This window comes from Urocitellus parryii, chromosome 13 (genome assembly GCF_045843805.1).
Source record: "Urocitellus parryii isolate mUroPar1 chromosome 13, mUroPar1.hap1, whole genome shotgun sequence".
In the NCBI taxonomy this organism is placed as follows: domain Eukaryota; kingdom Metazoa; phylum Chordata; class Mammalia; order Rodentia; family Sciuridae; genus Urocitellus; species Urocitellus parryii.
In genome coordinates, this window is record NC_135543.1 from 21189029 (window position 1) to 21216932 (window position 27904).

A 27904-nucleotide genomic window follows, 5' to 3' on the forward strand; every position below is an offset into this window, starting at 1 on the left:
ACTTTTAGGGAGGATGATGTTCAACATATGGGATACATATGTTATATGTATCCCATATGTTATATGATGTCATTAAAATAATTAACTTTGAAAAAGTTGTAAAGATAATATTTGATCTCTAAAGTTTTTGTAGAAAAAATAATTTCAGAAAAGCTGAGTTAAACAAATACTTCTCGTTGTCTTCAGTATCTCCTATATTTCTCCCAATTGTTTAAACCAAAGCAACCTCATTCCTTGAGAAGTTATCTTGAGACAAATATTCTCTGGAACAGATTTTAGTAATAACTGCTCTAAGGAAATGTATGAGACTGTGATATAAAGCAGGTTTTGAATTTCTAGAATATTCTCTTAGTCAATTTATTTACACAATGCATTAACTTTGCATGATGTACTCTATAAATTAAACAATGTTTATCCTTTCTTTTTTAACTTTGCTACCATTCTTTCCCATTCATTGTTTATTAACTGACTGTATTTTCACTGAATAAAAGTTTGTTTTGTTTTTACAACTTCAAAAAAAAAAGTCAAAGAATTAGTTTAGCTGTGGTTTAGGACATCTGGATTAAACTGTGATTAGATCAGGTAAGAAAATGATACTTGTGACAAAAAAACTATGCTTTTAATATTACTCCAGAATAATGCCATAGAGACAGCTGTCTTTTCTTACTATTAAATATGACAGTTATATCAGTTGCTTTTCTAAAAATAATTCATAATGGTAGAACTTTGAAACAGAAATATTCTGGAAGCACCTTCAATAATGGAAAGTAAGGAGTTTGTTCTGAACCCATTAAGCCATCTGCCTGTATTTCTGACCATGATGACTCATTAAATTTCTTTCTCTATAAGAGTAAGGATCTGAAAAACCCTTAAAGTGCTTTATTTCTCAATTATAATGAAAGAAAAGAAATATTCCATGAACTAGTCTGCTCCCTCCTTTATCAAGGAAATCAGAATGGGGGCTGCCAGGGTCTAGGTCAGGGGAGGCAAGGGGAGTGATCCCCTATAGGTACTGGGCTTCCCTGTGGGAAGATGAGAGAAGTTATGCACGTGGAAGGTGATGAAGGTTGTGTAACAAACAGTGTGAATGTTGCTCAGGTGACTACCTGTAGATTTTAAATGGATGAGATAGGGCTGTGGATGTAATTCAGTGGTAGAGCATGGGTTTAACACGTCTAATGATGAAGAAATGATAAAAATGATAAACTCTGTGCTAAGTATATTTTACTACAATTAACAAAAGATCAATTAAAGAAAGAAGTAGGCCAGGAGTGGTGGCACGCACCTTCAAAGCCAGCTTGCACAATTTAACAAGGCCCTAAGCAATTTAGGGAGACCCTGTCTCAAAATAATAATAATAATAATAATAATAATAATGATAATAATAATAATAGGCTGAGGATGTGTGGCTCAGTGATTAAGTGCCCCTGGATTCAATCCCAGGGACCAAAAATAAAGAAAGAAGAAGTAGGAGAGCCAACATACAAAGATGGATTCTACCCAAATTATAGCTCAGTTTTAGACTTCAGAAAACCTCAAGATTTATTACATGTTGTCTGATGTTAATATAACAAAAAAAAAATTTATAGGCTGCTGTATTCCACAAATTTTTGACAAATAAAGAATAGACTGTAAGAACTATCAGGAAATATTGCCTTTCTTACAATTATACTCCTACTTCCACACCGTTTCTCAAACTTTCATTCATTATCTATGTTTAAAGAATAGTCACATGACAAATCAATACATAAGCTCTATATCTATGTGGATGGATAACTAGGCCACATCCTACTTTCAACAGAAAAGCTTTGCATATTATGACTGAGTACAGATATCAGCCTCATTTGTGTGAGCCTCATCATTAGTGCATTTAAACTGTCCATCGGTAAGCAGATGCTGGTTTCTAATTTATCCTTTAGTGAAATCAATCACTGAGGGCTCCTATGTGTCCCCTTGTTCTACATTAATTCCATTTCAGAAATTCACTCCATTTATAAGCAGGATTTGGAGCTTTGGCAGAAAGTCAGTGGTCAAAATTGATTTTATGAAGGACTTAGAATAGTTCAAAAAGAAACAAAAGGAGAGGTTTTTCTCTCCATGAGCTACCTGGGACAATACCTCTGTCCAACATAACAGAGACCAGCACTCACAGGACGCATGTTGAGACTAGTGAAAGAGACCCAGAAGACCTTTGTAAAAAGCATGTTTCCAGATGGTTGAGATGCAACAGAGAGGAAAGTGAATTCAACTCCTTTTGCATAACCAACAGACAACCCGGTTTCTAAGAGAAAAACACAAACGCAAAGCAAAAACACAGAGGACTTGCAAATTAACTCAAGTTGATGGTTTGTTACTCATTCCACTAGTTTCTCCCCATCTTCTCAGCCCCAACTGGGAGTTCAGAGCAAGTGACTCACTTAGAATCCACCTGGCTGCTGACTTGTGTTTCTAAGAGGTGTCATTACCCTAATGGCAGGGGACAGAGACCTCAGCTCAACTTCATCATGTCACACTATTTCTCCAGAAACAGGCCTCTCTCTTCAGTAACCCAATATACAACAATCAGATTTCCTCTCTGCTATTACAAGAAAGAGGGACTTAAAACATCAGGGGCCAAAATTACAGTTTGTTTGCAGTGTTGGTAATTGTTGTTTTAATTCTACCTTTGGGTAGTATCTGGGAAAAGGGAATTAAATGAACTCAAAACACATTTTCAAGCTTTTAAAGCATGCCAAGTTCTACTGAAATGTGGGGGAAGTGAGGCACTTTAAGTTGCAAGAACACCCCAAGAACTTATTACACCGAAGCATCATGTACACTATTGAATTATGAGGGAATAAATGGGGACCAGGTTTTAGGAATGTAACAGAAAGACATTCATATAGGTAAACCTGGTGTTTAAGAATAAAGATTTCAACAATAGACAAGTGTGAGGTGATATAATGGGAGGAATCCACAGTTCTGCATTGTTTAGATTTTTAGATTTAAATTCTTAAGTGTCCAATGATGCATGTGCCATGATTCAATAGTTTTTTTTGATGGGTGGGATAATTAACTTTTCATTCCCTGAAGTCACTTCCTAGTGCCCAGTCAATATCTGAACTTGTGAGTTAAGCCCTGTAAACCCTAATCAATTTATTTCTGCTGATTTCTCTGAGTCTATAAAGATATAATGATAGAAAGATATAATGATTCCAAAAAGGCATAATTATATAGCCACAGATGTTTGGAGCTATACAAATTTTGGGATTCTCTCTCAACCCCTGTGATCAGTGAGGAAATAAGGTAAACTTTGAATTGATACAAAAGATTAAGTGTGGTTAGGCGAAAATGAATATTCTCTCATGTTTTCCTATTAAATTCTGAGTTCCCTGAAGGCTAGGTCTGGTTTGTATCCGGAGTTTTACACATGATATAATAGTAGGTATGGAGTAAAAGTTGAATGAATAAATAAAATTGAGACATACTTGGTTTCTAGAGTCTCAAAAGGTCTAGCTAAAGATGCCAAGTATCTTGAGTCCTAGCATACTCTAAATGTTTTTATTCCTAGAACTTTTCAAATGGAACACAGAAAAGTAGATGGGTACCCACATTAGCTCTTTCCCTTCTATAAGCTTGTCTTCTATAAACTAATTAAGTTTGGATATTTATTTGTTCAAATAATTGATTTCAAAGTAAATTCAAGAAAACTATTTTTATTGCAAAAATGTGTCCTAATACAGCAGCCACATTTAAAAGTATGGACTTCTAAATTATTATCTTCCCCTGTGAAGATGTTACTTCTTGTAAAGAAATTTTACTGTGAGAAATAAATATCTCATCATAATCCATTGCTACTTGAAATCTAATATATTTAACTTATTATTGCTAAACAAAATGTGTGGCCACAATTAGCCTGCACAATGTTCTATTATTTCAACTTTGTCAATGGAACTCACTATATTGGATTGAAAGGCTAAGAGAATTCCCTTCAGTTCCTTTATCTACATGTGTGAGAATCTCTCTGAATGTTCCAGATATGGATTTCTCAGGCCAATTCCCTTACTGATGTCCATAAATAATGAATATGTATAAATCATCATTTTATACTTCAAAATGACAATTTGGTTCTATGTTCAGAAATATTAGTCCTTTTTCTTCAAAAATATTTGGAGTACCAAAATTCTTCAATGACCATCAGTAAAATCAGCATTTTTCCATAGAATTGCAAATATGTCTTAGGATACATTTTCAAAATGTGACTCTTATCTTTTTATCTTAAAGGAAATTCCCAAGTTAAAAAAAAATGTAAAAAGTTATAATTCTGTTAATCTAAAAATTCATAATATTTACTCAACCATGATATTTCCTTTACAATATAACTTGTTCTTTGAAATGGTAGTATTCAAAGGTAAGCATTATGTATTTGATAACTTTTATTTTGAACAAAAGAATATCAAAATATAGTACTATTTTTGGCTTTCCTGGAATCAACATACTGTGAATGTAAAAAACAGTGTTTTGATTATTCAATTTCTATCCTCTTGAAAATCTCAAAGAAAAAGAGTTAATAATTCCTAATTCCTTAGAATCTAGGAAATAAGATAACAGAGGGAAGAAGAAAGGGAGACAGAGTAAGAGACTTTCTAAAGCCTACTGTATTCCTTCTGAAAGGTGAATGAAAAGTGATTTTTTTCTAGCAATGCAGTGCGTGAGAAATCAACTATAGGAGGATAGAAGAAGACGCAGCCGCATGGGGTTGCTGCAAATAGTGCATATTATAGAAGAAAGTGAGTTGTGATATTTGTGTGTATATATAAATATACATATATAAAATTATGTTGAAAAAGTCAATTTTGCAATCCAGGAATTCTCTCTTTAAGAAGATAGTAAATTCATATTCAAATATAGTCAGCATCCACAGTCATTTGATAATACCTTATTCACAGTTCAGAAGAAAACATTCACCCTTTGCAGAAGTACACTTGTAAAGGACATGAGCACACAAACATAAAATTGCTTATGTATCCATTTCTATGTTCTGCCCTGGAGGAAAAAATGTGCATTGAACATTCTCATAATAATGAATCTTTAAACAAGAGAAACTACAATATATTTTCAAATTTTCATTCAACATATGATAATTGTAAAATCTACTTGGCTTTGCACTGGCAATCTATTAAGTTGAACAGCATATCTGTAAAAGATTTAATGTTCTTGCAAGAAGTGTCTTTTTTTACAAATATGTTAATTTGGGGTTTTATTTCTTCATCTTATTTTTCCTCCTTGGATTCAGTTTTTTTTTCATTCTAATTTTGTATTTGTCTCACTGTTTCTTATCTATCTAATACAGTGGTTAAAATATGAAGATAACAATTTCAGAGACATTTAATTAACTCTAAAAGATAATAAATTCATTTGGCATAGACAAATCTGATCTCAGCCACAAAATATAGCTTCATCATAGATTTTTGCAAAATATGACAAGGAAGTGCTCATGGAATGAATACTTCACTACCAACACAATATTAAATTCTTTGCATATGTCACTACTTTCTCATGATAGGCCAATAAGGAAGGCATTGACACCATGTTATTTGAGCACAGAAACAGGTGTGGTGATGCTGGATGCTCTACTAGAACTACACGCAGTTATAAAAAAGGGGAAAAGGAAAGGCAGTGTGAAAGCCAAGCCTACGTCTTTCCCTAAGACTCATAATTTCCCTGCTGTCTCCAGGAGAAACAATTTAGACCAATCCTCTCATTAAAGAGGCGAGTACACTGAGGTCCCCAGGAAGTGAAAAGCTTTCCTAAAGTTCTACACACAGCCTGGTCATGATGACATCTCCTCAGATCCATTCCACCCTCTTAGGTGGCTCTAGCATATTATCAACCCTGAGTCACTCTTGACTCAGGGCTTATGTATCTTTGGCAATACTTAGCCAAATTCAAGCTTGTTTGAAAGTCAAAGCCACTTTTCAGACAAGGAAACCAGTGATGACTGGGTAACACTGCTTTGTAAATATAGTCTCACTGCACCTCAAGAAGGACCTTTGATGTCTACATTTACGAGGGAGGACAGAAACCATCATGAAATAATTCAATTCTGATTAAGCTCTTAGGGACCAAAGTCTTTTCTTGCCTCAGTTCTTTCATTTGCCCCATTTAGTATTCTGCTAGGTATTTGTCTACTATAGTGATTCTAGTAGAAGAGACGTCCTTGTCTCTTGTTGACATACCCTTAACCACTATAACATCTATAAAATCAAATGTATCAGAAGTAAATCCAGTTTATTCAAGTGTGGTGAAGAGCATATGGGATAATTCTGCACTGTCTGTTGTTCCAGAACATTCCTTCACCACCCTCTACTCAAAGGATGCCACCACCCTGTACTCACAGTATGGCTGGGTTAGCAGAGGTTACACATAAAAAAAAAAAAAAACAGGTAGAGAATCAGTGAGCTTTTGGCTGACTTACCCTTGAGTTGACCACTTCCAGGGAGACATTCTGAGGTGGGGCACTTGGCACTGAAAGGAATCAAACAAATAGGATGGTTACTGCCAAAGTCTTGGAAGAGAAACTCCAATCCTCTGGTGAAAAGAGGAAGTATATCTTTCTCACAGTTCATAATTATAATGAGGTAGGTTAAGGCAGGTGGTCTTTCAAAATTTTCGTGAAGAGATGAGCAATAACCTCATTTGTATATGCTTTCTCGGTTGGTGGGCCAGTTAGTTATCCATCTAGGGAGCCCCCAAAACTGTTAGGCAAAAGAGCACCTGCTGTGATACCAAATACTGACATTTAATTACAGCTATCTTATAATAACCTTCCTAGAGAAACCAATGGAAACACACAGGAGATTTCCTAGAGTGGTATTAAAGGTTTAAGAGACTGCACATTTCAGGATCTGCATGGCATTATGATGAAATATATCATTCTAATGGTCACCCAGGTTGCTTAATCCCTTTAATGCAATGTTTATTATCTCTCTTAAAAGTGTAAAGAAGAAATACTTTCACAGTTTTTTTTTTTTGCTGTTTATAATTAAACCTGTGTGTCATAGATGCAAGCAGCCTACCAAGTAGTATTAACCCCGTCAATTCCATCAACAAAAGAGCAGTTCGTTTTCTCTGGATGTTTCTTTTGATGTACCCACTTCTTTATGGAAGAAAGAAGAACATATACAGGTCTATTTTAATACCTGTAAGAAATATTTACTATATCAAAAAGTAAATATTCTATCATGTTAATAATTCAAAGACAAACATTCAATGAATAGCTGTTGGAGGTCAGGGACTATTTTCTAGCTGTCTGGGATGAATCATACATAAAACAAAAAATCCTCCTATCCCACAAAAGAAATAGAAACAGTATTAAATAAATTCTTTACATGTATTAATCTATATAATGAGTAGCCCCTATCCTTTTTGGTGACAAAATGGTGATATAATAAAAATGAAATATTCCTGGACATTTTCAAGACCTTAGATCCATTTCTTGTCATATTTCCCCTTATTTTAACTTGGACAATATCTGTTTTTTTTTCTAAATGTTTCTTATATTTTACACTCAATTTATTTATGCCCTACTCAGATTTTATCTTCCAGAAGGTAACAAAAGTAGTCACCATCACAGCATGTAATTTATCTGATTAATCTTTATATCCTCCGAACTGACATTTCAATTAATATTTACTGAATTGAATTAGGAAATAAATATTTACTTAAATATTGGCTCCTGGAACTTTCTGGACATAGTGGAAATTGCAATAATTTAGTATGTATTAATTTTGAACCTGTCTTAGTGCTGAACAAAGATGGTAACCACTGAATAAATACTCACCTGGGGCTTGATTTTTATGAATTAAATCAACAATTACTCTTTCATAAACATTCCTAATTTAGGAAATATTTCAGAATTTATTTTATTTCACATTTTATAAATTAAGTACAGAATGTAACTACCAGAGGGACAAGGCTTTTTGTCTATTTTGATGCTGTGTGAAGTACTGAGAGTTTTCATGTATGCCATTCAGTTTGCACATTCAGTTTAGTTGTTGAATGAGTAAATTAATTAACAGGCAGCTTATATGCTCATGAAAAAAGCTCCTTCATACTCAGGTTTTAGTCACCAGGTCTTGTAATTGTCTTTTTTTAAATCAAGGTATAAACTGCAATTTTATTATTAATATTAATAATATTTAATTAATTGTAAAAACTACATTTAAGGTATAAGTTACAATTTTATCATTTAAACTGAGGTAAAACATTGGGGTACAATATGCTCTATATAACTTTACAAACTTCTAAAATATTATCTTTAAAACAAAATTTGGAAATACTAATATTAGTATTAAACACTAATCAATACTAATATTAAATATTAATTCTAATCAACCAGTTCTTAAACATGGAAATATTTCTTGTTTAAATTTAATGTATATTGTCATATTTACATGTCATGTTTTATGTAGCTAATCATATTACAACTCATTTGTTGACCAATTTAATGTTATCAAAACAATTTCAGTAATGCTAACTTAATTTATCACAGCTGATTGAATTTTGGAGGAAGGAAAAGGTAGATTTATTTTGTGTTTTGTTCTGGGTACTATACTATCTATGAGATATGTTACCCTCATATATCATTTAAAATGGGGATGTGGCTCAAGCGGTAGCGCGCTCGCCTGGCATGCGTGCGGCCCGGGTTCGATCCTCAGCACCACATACAAACAAAGATGTTGTGTCAGCCGAAAACTGAAAAATAAATATTGAAATTCTCTCTCTCTCTCTCTCTCTCTCTCTCTCTCTCTCTCTCTCTCTCTCTCAAATAAATAAATAAATAAAATATAAAATTTATAAATGGTATTTAATTCCCTATTTCCAGTAGGCCAAGAATACACAAAGACAAAATATAAATGTGTTCATCTTCATTTTGTAACTACCACAATTGTAGAAACATCAAGAGCAATTCCTGTATTACAAATTAAAAGCCAATTTAATAAAATCCTAAATGTTTTCATAATAGTAGCAATGCTGTATTTTAGTTTTCTGTGGTATAAACTTCTCTTACTTTCCACTGATGCACACTAGCTATTCTTACAAGGTCAGGATAATTAAAGAATTTTTTCTACAGTTAAGTTTGGTTACCAATCCTTACTCCTCCTCCTTCCGCCTTCTCACTATCAATTTCTATACTATTTAGAGATAAACCCATGCAAGAAATAGGGTTGGAATATTGGTGGAAGTAAGGGGGATATGCATCTATCTGGGATTTTCATTATTTGTTTCCCACAATGTCTTGTTGTTTCATGAGGCAAAGGGGAAAGAATATTTTTTTGTCTTCAAAATGCCATGTGACTTGTCATTGACACTGGGTCTATTGAGGTCAATCAGAGGTGGGTCTGGAGGCCCCCCAACATGGTGGAGCTTGCTGGTTTATAGTTTGGTGGTGAGGTAGTCTGTAGGGCAGATCACATTTGTAAGTGAATCTCCATCACCACAGGCACCTCAATTCCACTCCTCAGCAAACACCTGCTGTCACATGCACACAGTTTATGGATCAAAATAACTTCTATATACTTACAAGTTTTTCTTTAAGATTCTAATATAAAACATTTATCACAGAATGATAGAAATTTGTCTCCAAGTTGCCCCCTGCCTCCGCTTACCAGCTTTGCTCCCTTTCTGACTTGGTTTTGTCAACAGTAGAGAAAATTATAGCATTGTCAGGCTAAAGGTTAATGCAAAGTTCTTAGATCAAGGCCTTGCTCTTAGCAACTACTCAATAAACATTAGTGTTAACAGTGATGGCAATAATAAGCAGATTTTTATAGGTGGTTGCCTATGAAATAGGGTCCTTCTGCTTTCAGACACGGAACAAGATGGCATGGAAATTCCTGTTACTTCATTCATAAAACGTATTAGTGACCTTACTATATCATGTAGTTCAAGAAAAACTGTTTGGGGAAGACAAAAAGAAAACTTGCAAAATTAGATATGATCTCGTGCTAAATAGTCCCAATGGTTTGAAGAAGTGGGTCATTGTAAACCTAATGGTACACTAGATGGAGGAATCTGAATGAAAATTATGTTTCTACTCAGATAAACAATTGAAGCAGAGCTAAATTAGAAATGATGGCTCATCTGGATAAAAAATATTTATAAGCATCTTAGCAGAACTGGGAAACCACTGGGATAATTAATTCAGAAAATAAATTATACTTAATTTTGTTTTTTTTTACATTGTTCTCTTCCCTGATGTAAATTTTATGGTAAGGATTCCTCTAACACAATAAGATATATGATGCTCTTTACAATGCAGATGCATTTAAGCACAGTCATTTATTAAATTAACCCCACAACTGGGAAGTCCCAAGATTAATTTTTACACACACACATTTGTATAGTTTGGATGAACCTGTCTAATTTATCCAACCAATATTTACTGAGTCAGGAAGAAGGTAGAAATGAATATAACACCTCTTTTGTATTTAGAAGCATTTAATGTAAAAAGCAAATATCTACGGGTGTAGATAAGTATTATTAAAAGCTTGCATGTATGTCAGGCATTGTTTTAGGTGCTTGCATGGATTAGCCCATCTAATTTTCACAACAGTTACCTGTTAGAACATACAAAAAGTCAAAGAAGTTGCCCTATGACTGGGACTGGGAAGCAGATGACTATTAAAGGTGACTAAAGACATCAAAATGTGGTGTGTGACCTCAGCAAGAACAGCTTCAAGACAAAAGAGAAAACATTAGATAGAAGTGGATAGACGAGAGCTAGGTAATGAGCCAGTGGAAGCCAGGAGTGCAAGTTTAGATTGTAAATTAGAAGGGAGGAGTTGACTGTAAAAATGCATGTGAAGAGGTCAGGGTGCCCTTGTCAAGGGGACCACAGAGTCCTGGCTTTCTTCTATCAAATGCATCGGACAGAGGCAATTGAGTGTCTCTTCTACAGTGATTTTTTATTGGGGTTAGGGTCATAAAATGCTTTTGTTTTAGTGACAGACATTTTCTAAGTCTCAACCACTGCACACTTCCAGAAGCTAATTCTTAGACTAATGATTAACAATCTATCTTTCTCACTTATGACATTTAAACCAAAGTGGAGAATAAGGCCGCAGCATTACAGTTCAGAGTGTGAATAAAATCTACATAAATTATGTAAAATATTCATTTTCATTTGTTTTTCTTTTATTTTTATAATTATAAGTTGTGAAATAATTTATTCTGCCAATATTCTGTTCTGTCTCCAATAACAGAATCAGATGGATGGGCAGAAGAATTACATTAAACTGATACTGAAGTGGCCTTACATGTAAAGTACATTTTAAAATTGAAATTGAAAATGAGCATCACTCCTGTGTTCTCTCTGCACTGTCCTTTATCACGAGCATGTCTTTTGTTATTCCACTGATGCCCTGTGCAATGTCCACCCAGATACTTTGCCAGATTCAAGAATGATAGATTGTTCAAAGAGTCACAAGCTATAGTGATTTTTAAAAAAAAAAATATCAATATTTACAGAAGTAAACTAAAAGGGTAATTATTTCGGAAAAGAGCTAGCTTCTTATCTTTTTTTTAGATTCATGGGGGTCATCTCTACATTTCTGAACCTACCTGAGTCTCCACTGGCCCCATACCATACCATGTTCTGCTGTACTTTACTTTCACTTTTTTATTAGATTTTTCCAACTTTCATTATCCCCAGTTCTCTAGTTTTCCATGCCACTGCTTGATCAAATCCATTCTCTTAACCAGGATTCCTTCCTCTCTTTTATAGCATTAACAAAGTCTAATCCTTCATTCATCAGAAAAAGTAAAATTAAAATATACATTTTTATGTTTACTATTCATACATTTAATGGTTGATATTTTGGGCTAATTCCTTATATTTTCAAAATAAGAGCTATTTAGGGGTACTGATAGCACTTTAAAGCATCTGTGCCCTTTAGAATGAGGAATAACAGAAGCATGCCAAATTAGTCCACTCACAAATGAGTTTGCATTAGAGCATTTATAGAAATAAAAACATGCACAAAAATTATTTGAGCTCTTAGGCAACTGTCACACCTTAAGAAGGACCTATTAATATATCCTGACTCAGGGTACATACCTGGACAGAAGGTTTAAGTTTGATAATAGCATTAGTGAGTTCACAAAATTTTCTAATTTGTGTTAAAATATTCCATAAAATTTTAGTCAGGAAGCCTTGAAAATGGAATCTAAGACATACATGCCAATAGTATTTCATTATTATAGCGAATGTGTGAATGAAATTTCACTCTTTATCACTTACCATCTGAAAGTGTAACCACTGTGATATCCTCAGTAGATACTCCTGGTCCATAGCGATTATAAGCTAAGAATCGAAGAGTATATTCCGTGAATTTTTTCAGGCCTTCCAGTTTATAAGATAGCCCATCGACTTCTATATTCTGGAGACATAAAACGTCAAAACTGTTATTAAGGAGGTGCATTAAAGCAGGAAGGGTAGCCTTTTTGTGCAATCACTGAAATGGACATTAGACTCCTGCTCACTAAAGTACATTCATTCTAGCCTATAATGAGTTGTAAAACCTTACCTGTGACACACACTCCCCCACTGAGCCCACACTGCTCTATAGACTCCTTATAAAAATAGCACTATGCTCTATTTGTAGCCATTAAGTTCCAATTTGTTTAATACCACCCAGTGCATTGAATGGTAACAGTTATTCCACCCACAGCAAATCCCTGATGAGCAGAAGGTGGCTGTAGAGCCCTGGGAACAGAGACTGGCTCCCACTTCAAATGGAATAATTCACCAAGAATCCATAGATTTGCTCCATTGCTTGCTGACATGTACCCACAGCTCTTGAAACTCTCAGATACTTTGCCACAGTTTGTATCTCCCCAAATGCTGAGATGTAGGCTGAAACTGTTGGCACTTCACAGCTGCAGTCAATGGGGTCCTGAAGGTGAAAGTTGCTGGGGAGATCAGACCAGCACTCACCAGAGGATCGCCTCATTTAGCTCTCCAGGACGATCTCACACTCAATCTGCCTTGGGTGACATTGGTTTTGAATTTTTTTTAAATAGGTTGGGGAAATGAATTACTGAAGACTAAAATATATAGAACATTGAATCAAAGAGGTAGTAAAAAAAATAATAGTTAAAATTGGCATGGAATCTGGGCTTGGTGGTGCATCCCTGTAATCCCAACGACTGCTGACTGAAGCAGGAGGATTGCAAATTCAAGTCCAGCCACAGCAATTTAGCTAGGCCTGAAGCAACTTAGCAAGACTTTGTCTCAAAATTAAAAATCAATCAACCAATAAATAAAAAGGTCTGAGGGTATGGTTCAGGGGTTAAGCACCCCATATCCATGGGTCTATTCCCTGGTGCTAAAAAAAAAAAAAAAAAAAAAAAGAAGAAGAAGGATTACATAGAAGCAGCTTATTGAATGCTGTCTATCATGTAACTTGGAACTAGACTTGAACTCTAAACTGTTTCATATTGGTCACTTTCTCTCTCTTTCTTTCTCTCTCTCTCTCTCTTTGGTGATACTGGGATTCACTAGGCAGGTGCTATATAGTTCCAGCTCCCTGTTTCAGGATTTGAAGTAAAAATTACTGCAAATGCAGTTTATGTGGAAGCATGGAGACCACCTTATGCTTGGCAACCTTCACAAAACAGAGCACTCTCAGCTCCTGAGGCCACTCTGCTATTCAGCTATCCACTTGTCTGTGTATCTTCTCCACATGAAGGTGGTGGTCTGGCAGTAAATATCTCAACAGTCATACGAATGTCACAAAAGAGAATTGCTGACTTTGTCACTCTCAAAGACTTATTTACTCTAGCTTTAAAACCTGAACAGCCAATCTGCCTCTTTTCAGGCATCTGTGTTAATAACAAATTAGAAACAAAATGCAAGGAGGAGGGTGATGGTGAGGATAGAAACAGTCTGATTGGGAAGAATGCAAACAGCCATCTGAAACAGCCATTATTACCTTATGCACATACATGACTGCATGACTGAGTGCTTCTACAGCATATACAATCAGAAAAATGAGAAATTATACCCCATTTATGTATGATATGTCAAAGTGCATAAATACATTCTACTTTCATGTATAACTAGTTAAAACAAATAAAAAAAATTGAAAAACAAAAAACAACAACCTAACAGCCATCTGGCTAAGGATATATATATATATATATATATATATATATATATATAGAGAGAGAGAGAGAGAGAGAGAGAGAGAGAGAATATATCCAGATGCATTCCCTCCTTCCCATAAGTAGGGAAAGTACACTATCTCTGGGTGCACACAAATGTGGTTACCTACATTGGCCCAGGCTACTGCATATTCAAACCCAAAATGAGCATCAATCTCTTTTAACCTCAACTTACAGTCTATTTGCCTTTTTCACAACAGAATTCAATTAAATTGCTTAAAGTTTTCAATAACAAATACTTTAGAATTAATCCACTATCCAATGAATATGTTTAACACTGAACCGTATCAGGAGCTTGCAGGTCTCCTTCGTCTCTAGCTGGAGAGCCACCCAGTAGACAGGCTGTGTGACTCATGCCCTTACCTACCTGTTCTTTCCCTGTGGACACTTCAGTGCAGAATAATCTGTAACCTTGGACTGGACCATTTGCATAGGCAGGAGGTTCCCAGGTAATAAGAATTGAGGTAGGTGAGGTAGATACAGCTTGCAGGTTTTCTACTGGCCCTGGAACTTGCACTGTGTACAAAACACATTGATTAGTATAAAAGGGTTCACTTCTGCAAAACAAATAAACTTGCAACTTTTGTAGTTCAAGGGAAAAAATAGCAAAATGTACAATTTTAGAGCCACATGGATATCAATAAATAAAATATAAAAATTAATGAAAATTTAGACTCACTTAATTTTAAAAATAAAGTAAAAACTTATATTAATTGAATTACTTATTTCATTTTATTCTTAAAGAAAATGGCCAAGAAGTATTAAAAACTAAGGTAATGTTAGAAAAGGGTGGGATTCTGAATCTAAATTCTTAATCTGAATAATTTTCCACTCTACCAGTATACCATTGCCTGTGAGAGAAAATACAATTAGAGTACTTGAACATTTCCATTTATTATTCAAATAGGCAACACAGGTATGGATAATTTATCACATGGTTGTTATTTAAGTCAGCAATTTAAAATCTTGCTTGACTCTCGTTCTTTAAAATTATTTTTAGGATTAGTTTTTAATTTTATTTTCTAGTGTTCCATTTTCTCTCATGACTATGACTTTACTTAATCACACATAAGTAACTTGCTTATTAACAAAATTGGATAAAACAAGTCCACAATCACATAATCAGCACTTCTGACCAGGTATTTCAAGATGCAGAAATTTTCAGATGTTTACTGTAAGAACCCACATCTCTATTTTTGTACCTGTTACCTTTTCATGGTTTATAAGTCATATCATCCTTAATTATTTTGTGGTCACATTGTCCCAGATTTGACCTGTGAAGTCCTTTTTAAGTTCATTTCTCTTTAAGTTCATTCCTCTGTCCCTGTGGTCTATCTCTTCATTTAGTGGAGTATTTCCTTTCTTTCTGATCCATCTTGACCCTACCCTAGCTCTGGAATCAGATGTTTTCCCCATGATTTCTCGTTCTTGGTAGTGGAGAATGACATTAAAGACCAAGATCAGAATGCTACGTGTGGTTAACTACTACTTTTAACAGCTTTGCTTCGTGTATTTTCAGGGCACAGAGATAAGACACGGGCGGGTGTGTGCATACGTACATACTCTCATGTTTATATACTGACATGTGCTTTCATAGATATTTTGATCAGAGTCTACGGTCATACCACCCTGAACGCGCCCGATCTCGTCTGATATTTTGATCAGAGTTTTCATGCCTCTCATTCCAGTCCACCTCTCCTCTGTTTGGCCTCGCCTTCCCTTCCTTTGCCAACTTCCTTTCTTCCACAGGAGGACCCTTGGTCCCCAAGAGTTGGACATTTGACAGACAAGAGTGTTCCCACCCCAGTACTCTTCCAGGAAAGGGTAGTTTTTCTATGACACATCGTATTCTGCAAAGAGAACATTAAGGGCACAATACCGAAGAGCCGGGAGTCTTATCTCATGTCACAGTTTACACGATATAATTCGTTTATGTGGAAGCATGGAGACCATGAGACCATGGAGACCATGAAGCCAGTCAATTTGCTTCATGGGAAAATAAATAAATAAATAAATAAAAACCTGTCTATGAACATTGTTTCCTGAATCATCACAGTATAGTATTTTAAAGTTTTAAAGCATAGTAAAAAAAAACAAATAATTTGTATGGTTTTGTGATTACTTATATACTTATAAAAAATGCAAAGAGAACATTTCTGATATGAAATTTGTTATTCCTCTAAGTAAGAAAGACAGAGAAAGGAATGAAGGCTCTGAATTCCAGGAGCTTGCAGAAGATAAATGTGGAATGGGAGGGACCTGGGATTTCAACACGGTTCACACAGAACATAGAAGTGTGACCCAATGGTGTGTCAAGTGGTTGCCAAATGCATTCCTTCTTGCTTTCTTATAGCTTAACTGAAAGAGAACTACTTGTCATCAACGTAGTTTCATCTGGAAGAAACTATTCAGATTTTAATCCCATTTCTGTGGTGAGATGTGAAACATTCAAAAAGGTGAAAGTCCAGACCTGATTTTGCACCCCCAGAGGACAGGGAGACTAAAAACTAGTGGATGTCTGGGAGAAGGGGACAGATGATAATGTTTGGGAAGTGTCTGCTCCTCCTGCTCATTAAAGCACAATGAGGCGACCGGAAGTGATTCATATGGACTCGAAGTTTTAAGGAGCAAAGGGGAAGGAAATGATCCTGCACCTCAACTTAGTAGCAACTGAGCAGTATGTAACGGCTTTGTAGAGAAGCAAAGAAATGTGTGTGTGTGTGTGTGTGTGTGTGTGTGTGTGTTTGGGGGGGGGGTGCCCATGCTATTCTGTGAATTTCGGAGCCTTTTCCCTATCTTGTAACTTCTTTATATTCATGTAGTTAATTGTTGTCAACTACAGAATATCAGGCAGTTATCACCTTAATTTGGACTTCGTTCACATGACTAGTGCCAACCCTAACCATTTACTCATTAAGTGTATTTGTCCACCTTCCTTATAGTCATTGGATACTGTTAGGGAGAAACGTGTGCTTGGGTTTCCAGAAGGATTTCAAACAGAGATAATAGACACTGCAAATAAAAAGGAGCCACTGGAGCATTTAGTTCAAGTACTCATAAGCCACTGAAGTGCTTGCACAAGTTACTAGCCAAACAAGAACATTCCTTTTGTTGTGGTAGTTTTGAATTGCCTTTTCTCCTAAGAAAAGATTATCCTTCAATATTAAATTGTTTCATACTTTCACTCTTTTGACTTAAAATATAATTTATTTTATGATATGATAGTATTGGTAGATTTTGTTTAATATTCTCATATATTAGAATAAAAATGTCATAACTCTATGTTGGTTTGAATAAATATAAATATCAAAACATGCATTGCCATCAAATTATACATATATTTCCTTCAGAAAACAACAGCCTTCTGATTTACAGCAAAATATTGCCTGCATGTAGGATATTCTTCTTCACAACGTTCCTGTGTCAGGATAGCGAGTTTCGACAGTAGCTATTAAATACTTATTCTTCTTCACAACAGCACTACAAATTCAGATTCATGAATTCCCTCGTATTTTCCCTTTGAATTATAGCCTTGACTTATATATGTGGATAATATATTGTTTAATGTTAATGATGGGTTTATATGTATATAGGTATATACTTGTATATACTTGTACATTTAGTCAGTTATACCCATAAAGTGGGTTGAAGTATAATTTATATAATTTTACATATGTAATGTTATATGCATATGAGTTGCAAGCAAGAAAACAAAAAGGGAGACTCGAAAAATGTTCAAGAATGGGAATTAGATGTGAAATCAATACAGTTAACAGCTCTTGCCCTCCATTTCATTACATTTTAGCATGTCAGTCAAGAAATTTAATGGGCTTAACTGCTCATCATTTCCAAGATGTCTTTAATAGTCTCCACTGATCTCCTCAGTTGGACAATAATTTTGTGGCAAACTGCATCTAATTTTTCTCCATCTCCATTCAAGTTACCTGTTTTTTCAAAGAATGGAAAGATTTCAGAATAGATACATAATCTATGCAAGTAACTCATCAATCAATGCCAGATTAGCCAACCACCTTTTAAAATTTCAATACTGCATTGCAGTACAAATTCATCATAACACCTATATCTAAGAACAAATTAAATAGTTATGTTGGAATAAATGAGATGTATTATGTGTCACTACTTGCACTGGGAATATTAATTTCTGACTATATATAAATTTATAGGATAACAGAGCACATTGTAATGAAACCTTGTTGCATATTAACCTGAATAATGTTATATAAAAGTCAGCTACAGGCATGGTGGCACATGCCTGTAATCCTAGCAGCTTGGGAGAATGAGGCAGGAGGACTGCAAGTTTAAGGGCAGCCTTAGCAATTTGGCAATTCCTTGTCTCAATATAAAAAAATTAAAAGGACTGGGGGTGTAGCTTGTTGGTAAAGAAAGCACTGCCGGTTTCAATTCCCAGTAGCAAGAAAAAAAAAAAAAAGCTAGTCAAATCTTTAACGTAGTATGGTTTATCACATATGCATATGGAAGACTGTATGTGTGCATGCATATTAGAGAGTGAACTACCATGGTTTAATAGGCTACAGTTGAATAATTATAGATGATAGGAGGTATGATATTCTTATCTCTACGTATGAGGGGGAACTGCCCCTATCAAGGAGTCTAAGAACCCTCTGAAATTGATTACAATTTTTCACAAATGCAACATACATTTTTGGAGGAATGTGGTCTACAGTGCCTATGATTCCCAAATTTCTAATTCCTGATGAATTAGATAATATCTCTGGTTTGCTTTGGTTCTGACAGTCGGTGATTATCGTTGAATGACTTGTAGTGGTTTCTATTTATGCTATTGTAAGAACTATGGAAATGATTTCATTTCAAAGAAACATCTATAACATTTATTCAAATGTTAGTGTTTTTCAAAGCTGAAATAACTTTGTAAACTAGATTGCTATATCATTTTTCACATTATGAGTATTTCAAAGGCATTTGAATTCATCTGGTTTAATTTACCAAATATTTTAGGTTTTACAAGATATATGGCTTCTGGTGATTGAGAAATCCTCTCATATAAATGAATTAATTTCTTCCTTCCTTTCTTCCTTCTTTCCTCCTTTCCTTCCTTCCCCTTTTTTTCTATTTAATACTCATCTACCTAGTTGCTCATCTGACTGACTTTGAAATACCTAAATTATGATTTATGAAATATATGTTTCTCAAAAAACCTCAAGAGTTTAAGGAATCCCTTCGAAATATAAATGTGACTATAAGGGTTTCAAAGAAAAAGCTTTAGAAGAATCAAGTCATGCTGCTGTTGTAATAATATGGAATGAGGCTGATGCCTCTCAGCCATTAAACTGATGTTTCTCAGCGGGAAGTTCAAAATGAAGACAAATGTTAATGTCAGAGGCTATGTAGTTGAACATTTGAATATTTAAAGTTTCTTTCAAAATGACAATGTAGTACAAGGAGTCCTAATGTTCTTAAATCATAAATTTAACAGACACTTTTTTTAAGGACTAAAGTAAGTGGATTCAGGGGAAGAAAAAACTGTCACATGTATTGTCATTCAAATAATGACCTATAATTGAGATGCCCTCAATTCAGAATTCTGATGATGATTCTATCATTTTATCAGTTTACTAATTTAAAAATTCTTCTTGAGACTATTTTAAAAGATGGATACCAACAAATCTAAGTAATTATCTGAAGTGATCCAAATGGATTCACATCACAAAGCTCTCTTACTTGAAGCAATAGCTTCTATAGCCAACAATTTCCTCAATGAACATGTTTCAAATGTGAGCCATTTCTGAAACTACTTGCATTTATTGATAATAAAGTGCATGCTTTGATTGCCTCCTTGATTTTTTTTCTCCTGTAGTTAACAGCTTTAATGATATTTCTATGAAATCTGCTTCTATTCGGTATGGGGAATGCAACATCAAAAAGCCTGCAGGCAATGTAATTATTAACATAATGAAACCCCTTTTTGAATGAACTATATACATAGTTAGGAGATATGACAGTAATTTGGCAAGGAAGAAGCAAAAACTATGGGGTAGGTTTCTAATATGAAACCACAGGAGTCTGACAAGGTTTCATTGGAGAAAGCAGTTATTACCTGCTCATTTTGCTTTCGGGTTTAATAGGCACTCTCTGCTAACTTATGACCTACTCAACGGTGCCACTGTGTGTATATGTGTGTATAAATATGTAAAGGATAGATCTAGATACAGATAAACACATATAATGTATATGATCTATATCATCATTTATATATTACTTATATACACATATATATGCCAGTATATTAAGTGATAGGTATTTCTGACAGCTTAATAGAAGTAGCTCCTGAAAAAGAAATGTAGTCCTGAAAGTGGATTTCTTATGATTCAATTCGGAGCTTGAAGTGGTTGGATACTAAAAATGATTTCAGGAGTTGACCCCAAAATAAGGTTCTTTCAGGAAGGTAGCTCAGATTTTTCATTAATACCACCAGGTAGTAGTATATCTTGGTAAAGTATGTAAAGCTATTTGACCTTGTGAAACAAAGCTAATCTCCAGAAATACAAAGTGTAGTGAAGATTCCTGACTTTGTAGCTGACATTTCAAATGATTTAAACTGGAGATTTCTGAGCAATGTCTAAGGCAAATGTTTTTTTGTTTTTTTTTGTTTTTTTTTTTAAAGAGAGAGTGAGAGAGGAGAGAGAGAGAGAGAGAGAGAGAGAGAGAGAGAGAGAGAGAGAGAGAGAGAGAGAGGGAGAATTTTTATTTATTTTTTAGTTCTCGGCGGACACAACATCTTTGTTGGTATGTGGTGCTGAGGATCAAACCCGGGTCGCACGCATGCCAGGCGAGCGCGCTACCGCTTGAGCCACATCCCCAGCCCAGCAAATGTTTTTATGACATAGAAAAATCACCTAAAATACCAAACATTGAAGGTGAAAAGAAATTTCTAGCCAGACATGTTACATGTTACATATTAATGAAGTCTTCATGTCATATAAGCCTGATCTGACTTAAAAAATGTTTTTCCCCCTCCAAATAGCACAGGTCTGGTTACTCTCCATTATGATTGAAAAGTTTAGATAAAAGCAGCATCTTATTTTAAAGTCTAATTATATTTTGCACATGCTTAGAATTCAGTGCTTTCTCCAGCACTCTGAAATATCTTATTATGGTAGAAATTTTCAAAGAATGTATTAAGACAGAGAACACACACCAAACACCTGAAGAGCAATAACAGAACTTAGATAATCAAGGCTAAGAGCAGAAGATTAAGTACAAAGGTGTTTCAGAAACCTGCCTGTCAACAAGTCTACAGAAATCAGGGATGGGTAAAATGGGGGGTTCAGTTACAAGCACTTCTTGAAGAACAATGAGGAATTTCACTGATGAAAAAAGGGACAGAGATGTTCAAGAATGTAGGATGAATCCAATGAGTCAGAAAATATCTATATGAATGAATTTGGTGGTTAATGGTCTTTATGTTGGCTTTTCCAGAACAGAACTTACAAGTTGGTGAATAGCAAGAAAAATGTCCTTCAGGAAAGGCTTCCTGATGAGAGCTTCAATTTAACATAATGAGAATAATTCCAAGGTGAACTAAATTAAGGATGTTATAGGGCTTTACATTCTTACAATAAGGAAGCAAGCCACTTTCCCCCAAAGCATGAAGTTATCACTAAATTATCTTACTATTTTGTTGAGTGGTATCAGCAAATCAAAGAACGTTCTATCAATCTCAGGAAAATGTAATAAAGTTTAAAAACCCTCCCAACTGTGGACAAGATTTTCTCAGGAGTTCATAATTTCTATATCACAGAGTTATTGTAAGAATTATAGGAAACTATAATAGCTCCGTGGTGTAGAAATTCTGAACTCCTGAGAAAATCTTGAAACAAAGTATACAAAATAATCTGTAGATAATAGAGTGTAAACTAAAATCAAGTTCCGTAAATTTTTCCAAAGTTTCATTCTCTCCATAGACACTTAGAAGAACTAGTATTCTTGTCTTTATTCTCAGGATTATTTGAAAAACATGAACAGATGAGAAACCCTGTAATGCAGATGCCCAATTGAGTACCATGAGTCCTGACCAGAAGATGCTGTTTATAAACCAAACCTGGCCAAGAGAATGCTTCATGAAAGAGCCCAGAGTTGCTTGAAGAGTCACCACAAATACAAGCTGAGCTTCTGCACCTCCTCATAAATAACCCACATGCTGTCATTTTTGTTATTTTATTTCCATAATATGCAGACAATACATTGATGTTTAATTCTTACAGAAGAGTCACAAACACAAAGGCCAAGAAAGGTCATTTGCTGGCCTCTCACTTGGTTTACACTGATTTGAGACTCATGTGTACTTCAAGACTGCATTTCTTCACACAAAAATTTCAGCTCTCTATAAATAGATGTGCATCAGAGAAACACGTCTTCAGCTCATGCAGAATCCACTGTGTTTCCCATGGTGATAATGTAACTAAATCCCAGCAACCTTTCTCGAAGTTGGCTTGTACTATGGTCAGTAGGGGAAGAATCAATATCTGATGTTTGTAGTTTTAATAGAGCAATAAATGACATGTATAGATTGCTTTTTATAAAAGGGCCCCAGTGCCATTTATTAGAGAAGGAAGTAGCAATCTTCTGCTTCTGCAGAAAGTCAAGTGAGCAGATTTTTTTTTTTTTCTACAAAGTGGCAAAACGATCCTACCTTAAATGATACCATCTCTTTGGGGAAGAAATTTATTGTTTATCTATTTCCAGGCCTTAAAAGATAACCAACTGCCTTGGGTAAACTGGTTCTTTGGGGAGGGACTATAAATTAAGGAAGAAATTTAGAACTTTGTTCCCCTAACACAGGTTTCATAGAAGTCAGAATTCTGGCCTACTCCGATTCAGGAAATGCCAACCAAGCTCATCCAGCAAGTCATCAGTAACGGAGACCAGCAGTCAAGAACATACCCTCCAGAGACCCAGTGTTCAAATGAAGAACCTTCACTCAGGCTGTTAGACCAATGCCAAGCTGCTCACTATCTTTGAAGTGAAATTTCTTTATCTTTAAAAAAATGGGGTTTATACCAATTTCTAGCTTGTAGTTTTGTTGTGAAGATTCATAATCAATAATTTATGAATTGATCCCTGGCACCAATGAAATGCTCAACAAATATTAACTAATGTTTCAAGGGCCAGACACTCTGAAAACTGATGGGGAAAAAACTTCCATTGAACTCACAGTCAAAGGTGATAGGACTACCAGGAGCCAGGAGGAGAGGAGTCCAAATGAAGTAGGAGATATTTCCACAGGCCAGACTAGTCTTTAAAGGTCTTGGGAGGATTTTGATATTTTAAGAATCAGAAAATCAGATGGAGAGGCCGTGAAGGGGATGCATCTAGAAGCTGTGTGGAAGGTAAAATCCACAGGATGTGGGCTGGAGATGAGGGAGTGAAGACCATACCAGAAGCAAGCATGACTCCTACCATGTGGATATGCCCAGCTGGGGTATTTTAGTGGACTATTCTGAAATGGGAAGCACTGGGAGAGACTAAACTGGGCAGGTATGTGGGGTGTAGGCGTGTGCGTGGGTGACTATCACAGCTTCAGCACCACATGGGGTTCAAGGTACTTGACTATATGCAGACATGTCCAGCTGGTTATTTATCCCCATATAGATCATCATGACCTAGTATTTTTCTCCATCTTTCCTTCTCTTTTAATTTCTTGGACTCTCAGTTAGTTAATTTTACACTCTGCTTCTAGGAATGTCTTTATCACAGATATGTACCTTCTTTATTTATTTCTTCTGCACATTTTTTTTTCTCTTTCCTTTTCCATAGATAGTCACCTGCTTTTCAGGAACATCACCCTGGTTTCCAGATCTTGTGATCTTTTGTTTATTCTACTTCAATTTAGCTCCTCTAAATCGACACCTTGATCCTTTTGAAGGCCTTCAAAATAATCGTCTCAATTAATAGATCAGACTGTGCTAAGGCACTTCTTTCTTAGCAATGTATGTGCATATTAAAAAAATCTGCTCACTTACTTTCTTGACACATGGGTGGAGGAGAGCCCAAGATTAAATATCTTTCCTAACAGCAGCAACAATAAAAATTCCAATAACAATGAACCTGGGTGCACATCTGACCTTGACAATTGTGAAATTAATATTCACTTTGTGATTCCCCTGACATTTATCACCGAGAAGCACTTTTAATGCTCTTCCACATACATGCATGCAAGAGAAAGATTGATAATCACAAAGGGCAGAAAACCTAGTAGGCCTGTATCTCTACAAAGCATCTAAAAGGCTCCTGGTCTGCTGACTGAACCACCCTGAAGATTAAGTTTATTTTATTTTCAGTATTCAAAAGATAAGAAGTTTATTAACCACTTGGAAGACTTGGGCTTGTTCAGAGATAGCTGCAAGAAGACAGACTTCAGCAGTAAATCATAGAAGTTAGAGAGAGACTTTAGGTAAAACTGAGCATAGGAACACCAGTGTGCTGCTACAGAGCCAAATATCCCTCTCCTTTTGCTAATTTCACCTCATTTACTTTTATTTCCATTGGTACTATAAAGTGTCAGATCAATTATAAAGAAATGGCTTTAATTCATGTTATCAGCTATGATGTTAAAAATAACAAAGTAAGGAATATAATGGTCAAATGTGAATGAAACACCTCTTTCAGAAAAAAATATGCTTTGAGACTGATCCAACTGAAAAATTGCATTACAATAACTCTGAAATTCAACTTAATGTAAGACTGACAACCTCCTTGACTTCTTGCCTGAGGGGAGTGGGAGAATGGGAGGAATGGATGAACTCTATATAAGGCAGAGGAGTTGGAGAGAAAGGGAGAGGGCAAGGGGTAATTAATGATGGTGGAATGTGATGATCATTGATATCCAAAGTACATGTATGAAGATACAAATTGGTGTGAATATACTATGTTTACAACCAGAGATATGAAAAATTGTGCTCTATATATGTAATAAGACTTGTAATGCATTCTGCTGTCATATATAAATTTAAAAAAACACAAGGATATACATATAAGCTACCATCATCTAATATAAAGATAAGGAGTCATGAATATATATATATATATGCTAATTAAATTTTCTAGTAGGCAGATTTTTGAAAGGTAAAACTTAAATAGGTATAATTAGTTTTTAATAACACATTTAACTCAATTCATCTAAAATATCATTTTAAATATGATTAATACAAAATCTAAAAAAATATATTATTTTTTATACTAAATCTTTAACATGCTGAATTTTACACTTGTAGCGTATGTCACTTCATGCCAGTCACATTTTAAGGGCTCAATAGTCACTTGTGACTAGTGGCTGTCTTCCCGAACTTCACAGGTGTAGGCAGCCCTAGGAGGATGCTTGAAAACTTCTTGAATGGGAATGGGGAGGGAGGGTAATTCAATACTTCCAAAGAAATTGATAAAAATACTATAAGAACATTGAGGAAATAAATTCATTTCCTGAAGTGATAAAATTAAACAAGCTACTAAATTTAAACCCTGCGGCATAATCTAAAATGTCAGTGAGATATTAAATTTCTCATATTGTTATTTATGTTCACGTGTGATATTAAATGATGAAACATGAAATGTGCCTCTGGAAGGGAGATCAACTCATTTCTGAGAGTCCTAAGCATTTTTTTTTTTTTTTTGAAGAACTGGAACTGAACTACAAGTTGATTAGGAAAATGGAAGTAGTGTTTTGATTTTACTACAAGGCATTTAGAAGAGGGAATGGAAACAAAGACAGTCAGCTGAGGGTTAAGATCAAGGAGGAGATTTATAGCAAGGAGTAGAAATTATGTACTTAGAATGTTCCTCAGCTTAGTTTAACTCACCCCACACTGGCTTATTCTCAATATGTTGGGATTTCAAAAATAATATGCTGTCATTATTATATTCTCTGAATTAATTTTAATAATGGTGAACTGATGGAAAATCAAACTCATTAAAGAACTATTGTTAAAATGTAGTTAATATTTGCTTTTTACCATTTTCCCCAAAATTATCGTGGTTAATCTCCATTTGTGCGCGTGCACACTCTCTCTCTCTCTCTCACACACACACACACACACACACACACACACTCACACACACACACACACACAGTGTGCCAGGAATGTTATGCTAGGTTCAGTCCCCACCCCTGATACTATTAGCTTTGTCACATTTAATTTTGTCATGTATTCTGTAGGAATTGGGTTGGGCCAGGATTCCTGCTCCAAGAATATTTTGTTTTATAGGTACAGAGAATAGCTATGGGCTGAAGTCAAAAGATTTTAAGGTAATGACATGGAATTACTATTTCAGATCATAACAGTTAAAATCAGAGTCCAGATGGTGGCATCAGTGTCTGGGAGGAAAGAATTACAGGGGATTTTATCAACTGAAGGTCAAAGAGTAGAAATGTAAGTGTGTGGTTCCTGTGATCCCACCTGCAGCTTCAGTCAACTGTACCTATGGACTCTGCGTATCAGTGTCCTCCCGCAGCCTTAGAAGTCTGCCCTCCTTACAGTTCAGGAAGTGCTGTGTCCCACAGCTTACAGGGCAGAGTTAGCATTCTGAAGAGAAGGAGACGGAAGAAGAATATATCAGATATGATTTTAAAAACATTGGAATGTCACTTAACACCAATATTTCCTTCTTGCTTGAGAGACAATGATCAAAATGATTTTGAAATGAAAAAGGTAATTCCTTCACTAAATAACCGCTTACTGTTCAATCAGACTATATGGACTCTTACTAAAAATCCACGTTATTTATACGTCTACATCTATAGGATAGTATAAAGGGTTGAACGGGATACCAGAAATCCATGGAATCTCAGAATTTGGCCTTATTTAGAATAAGGTCTTTGCAGGTACAATTAGCAAAGATGAATTCCTACTGGATTAAGGTGGATCCTAAATACAGTATGACTGGTGTCTCACAGAAGAGGTGTAGACACACAGGGCCCAGATGCAGAGGAGAGAAGGCCATGTGAAGATACACACAGAGAGTAGAGGGATACAAGGTCGGGGCAAGAAATGCAAGAATGGCCAGCCAGCACCCACCAGAAGCCACAAAGGATAATAAAGCCTTTTTTTTTTTTTTTCTAGAGGAATGATGGCCCTGCTGACACCTGAATTTCAGATTCTTAGGCTCAAGATCGTGTGAGGTTATATTTCCATTGTTTTAAGTCACCCAGTTTGCAGTATTTTGTGAGGGCAGCCTAGGAAATTAATACATATAGTATGATCCTTATTTTATAAGAATAAAGTGGGAATCAGAAAAGGCCAGTGACTTCCTCAAAAATATATCTTGAAAATACAGATAAGATCTCAGTCTAGAATAGATAGATCTCAGGCCTCTTTTCTATTTGCTTAATGCTGTTTCCACTGCGGAAAGAAAACTGTGATGATTTCAGGCCTGCTGTTTAACATCATTGGTGAACCAGGAGTCTCAATATAAGTGTAGTGATCCCACCAGTTTATTGATTCACCCTTTGATTGGCCTTAAACACTCTGGTCCCCATGTTTATCCTGTGTAAAGTTCAATGATTAGAAGCTGCCATCTCAAAGTTCTCTATGAATTTAGCTGTATGCTTTAGAACACTGGGTAAATATTTTGCATTTTTGGTGCCGTTAATTAACGGAAGATCAAAGATCCCCAAGATATGAGAGAAGTATAGGAAAGGGAT

At 35.3% G+C, this 27904-nt stretch overlaps 1 protein-coding gene across 1 annotated transcript in view; it reads right to left on the reverse strand.

Moving 5' to 3' along the window:
• The window catches only part of Dcc (DCC netrin 1 receptor), a 1056042-nt gene that overhangs the window by 268513 nt on the left and 759625 nt on the right, over window positions 1-27904 (reverse strand). The window contains exons 10-12 of the mRNA XM_077792339.1: window positions 14576-14724; window positions 12284-12422; window positions 6458-6507 (exon numbers count right to left, since the gene is read on the reverse strand). Coding sequence (XP_077648465.1) covers window positions 6458-6507; window positions 12284-12422; window positions 14576-14724 — 338 coding nt within the window. The remainder of the gene's footprint in view (window positions 1-6457; window positions 6508-12283; window positions 12423-14575; window positions 14725-27904) is intronic.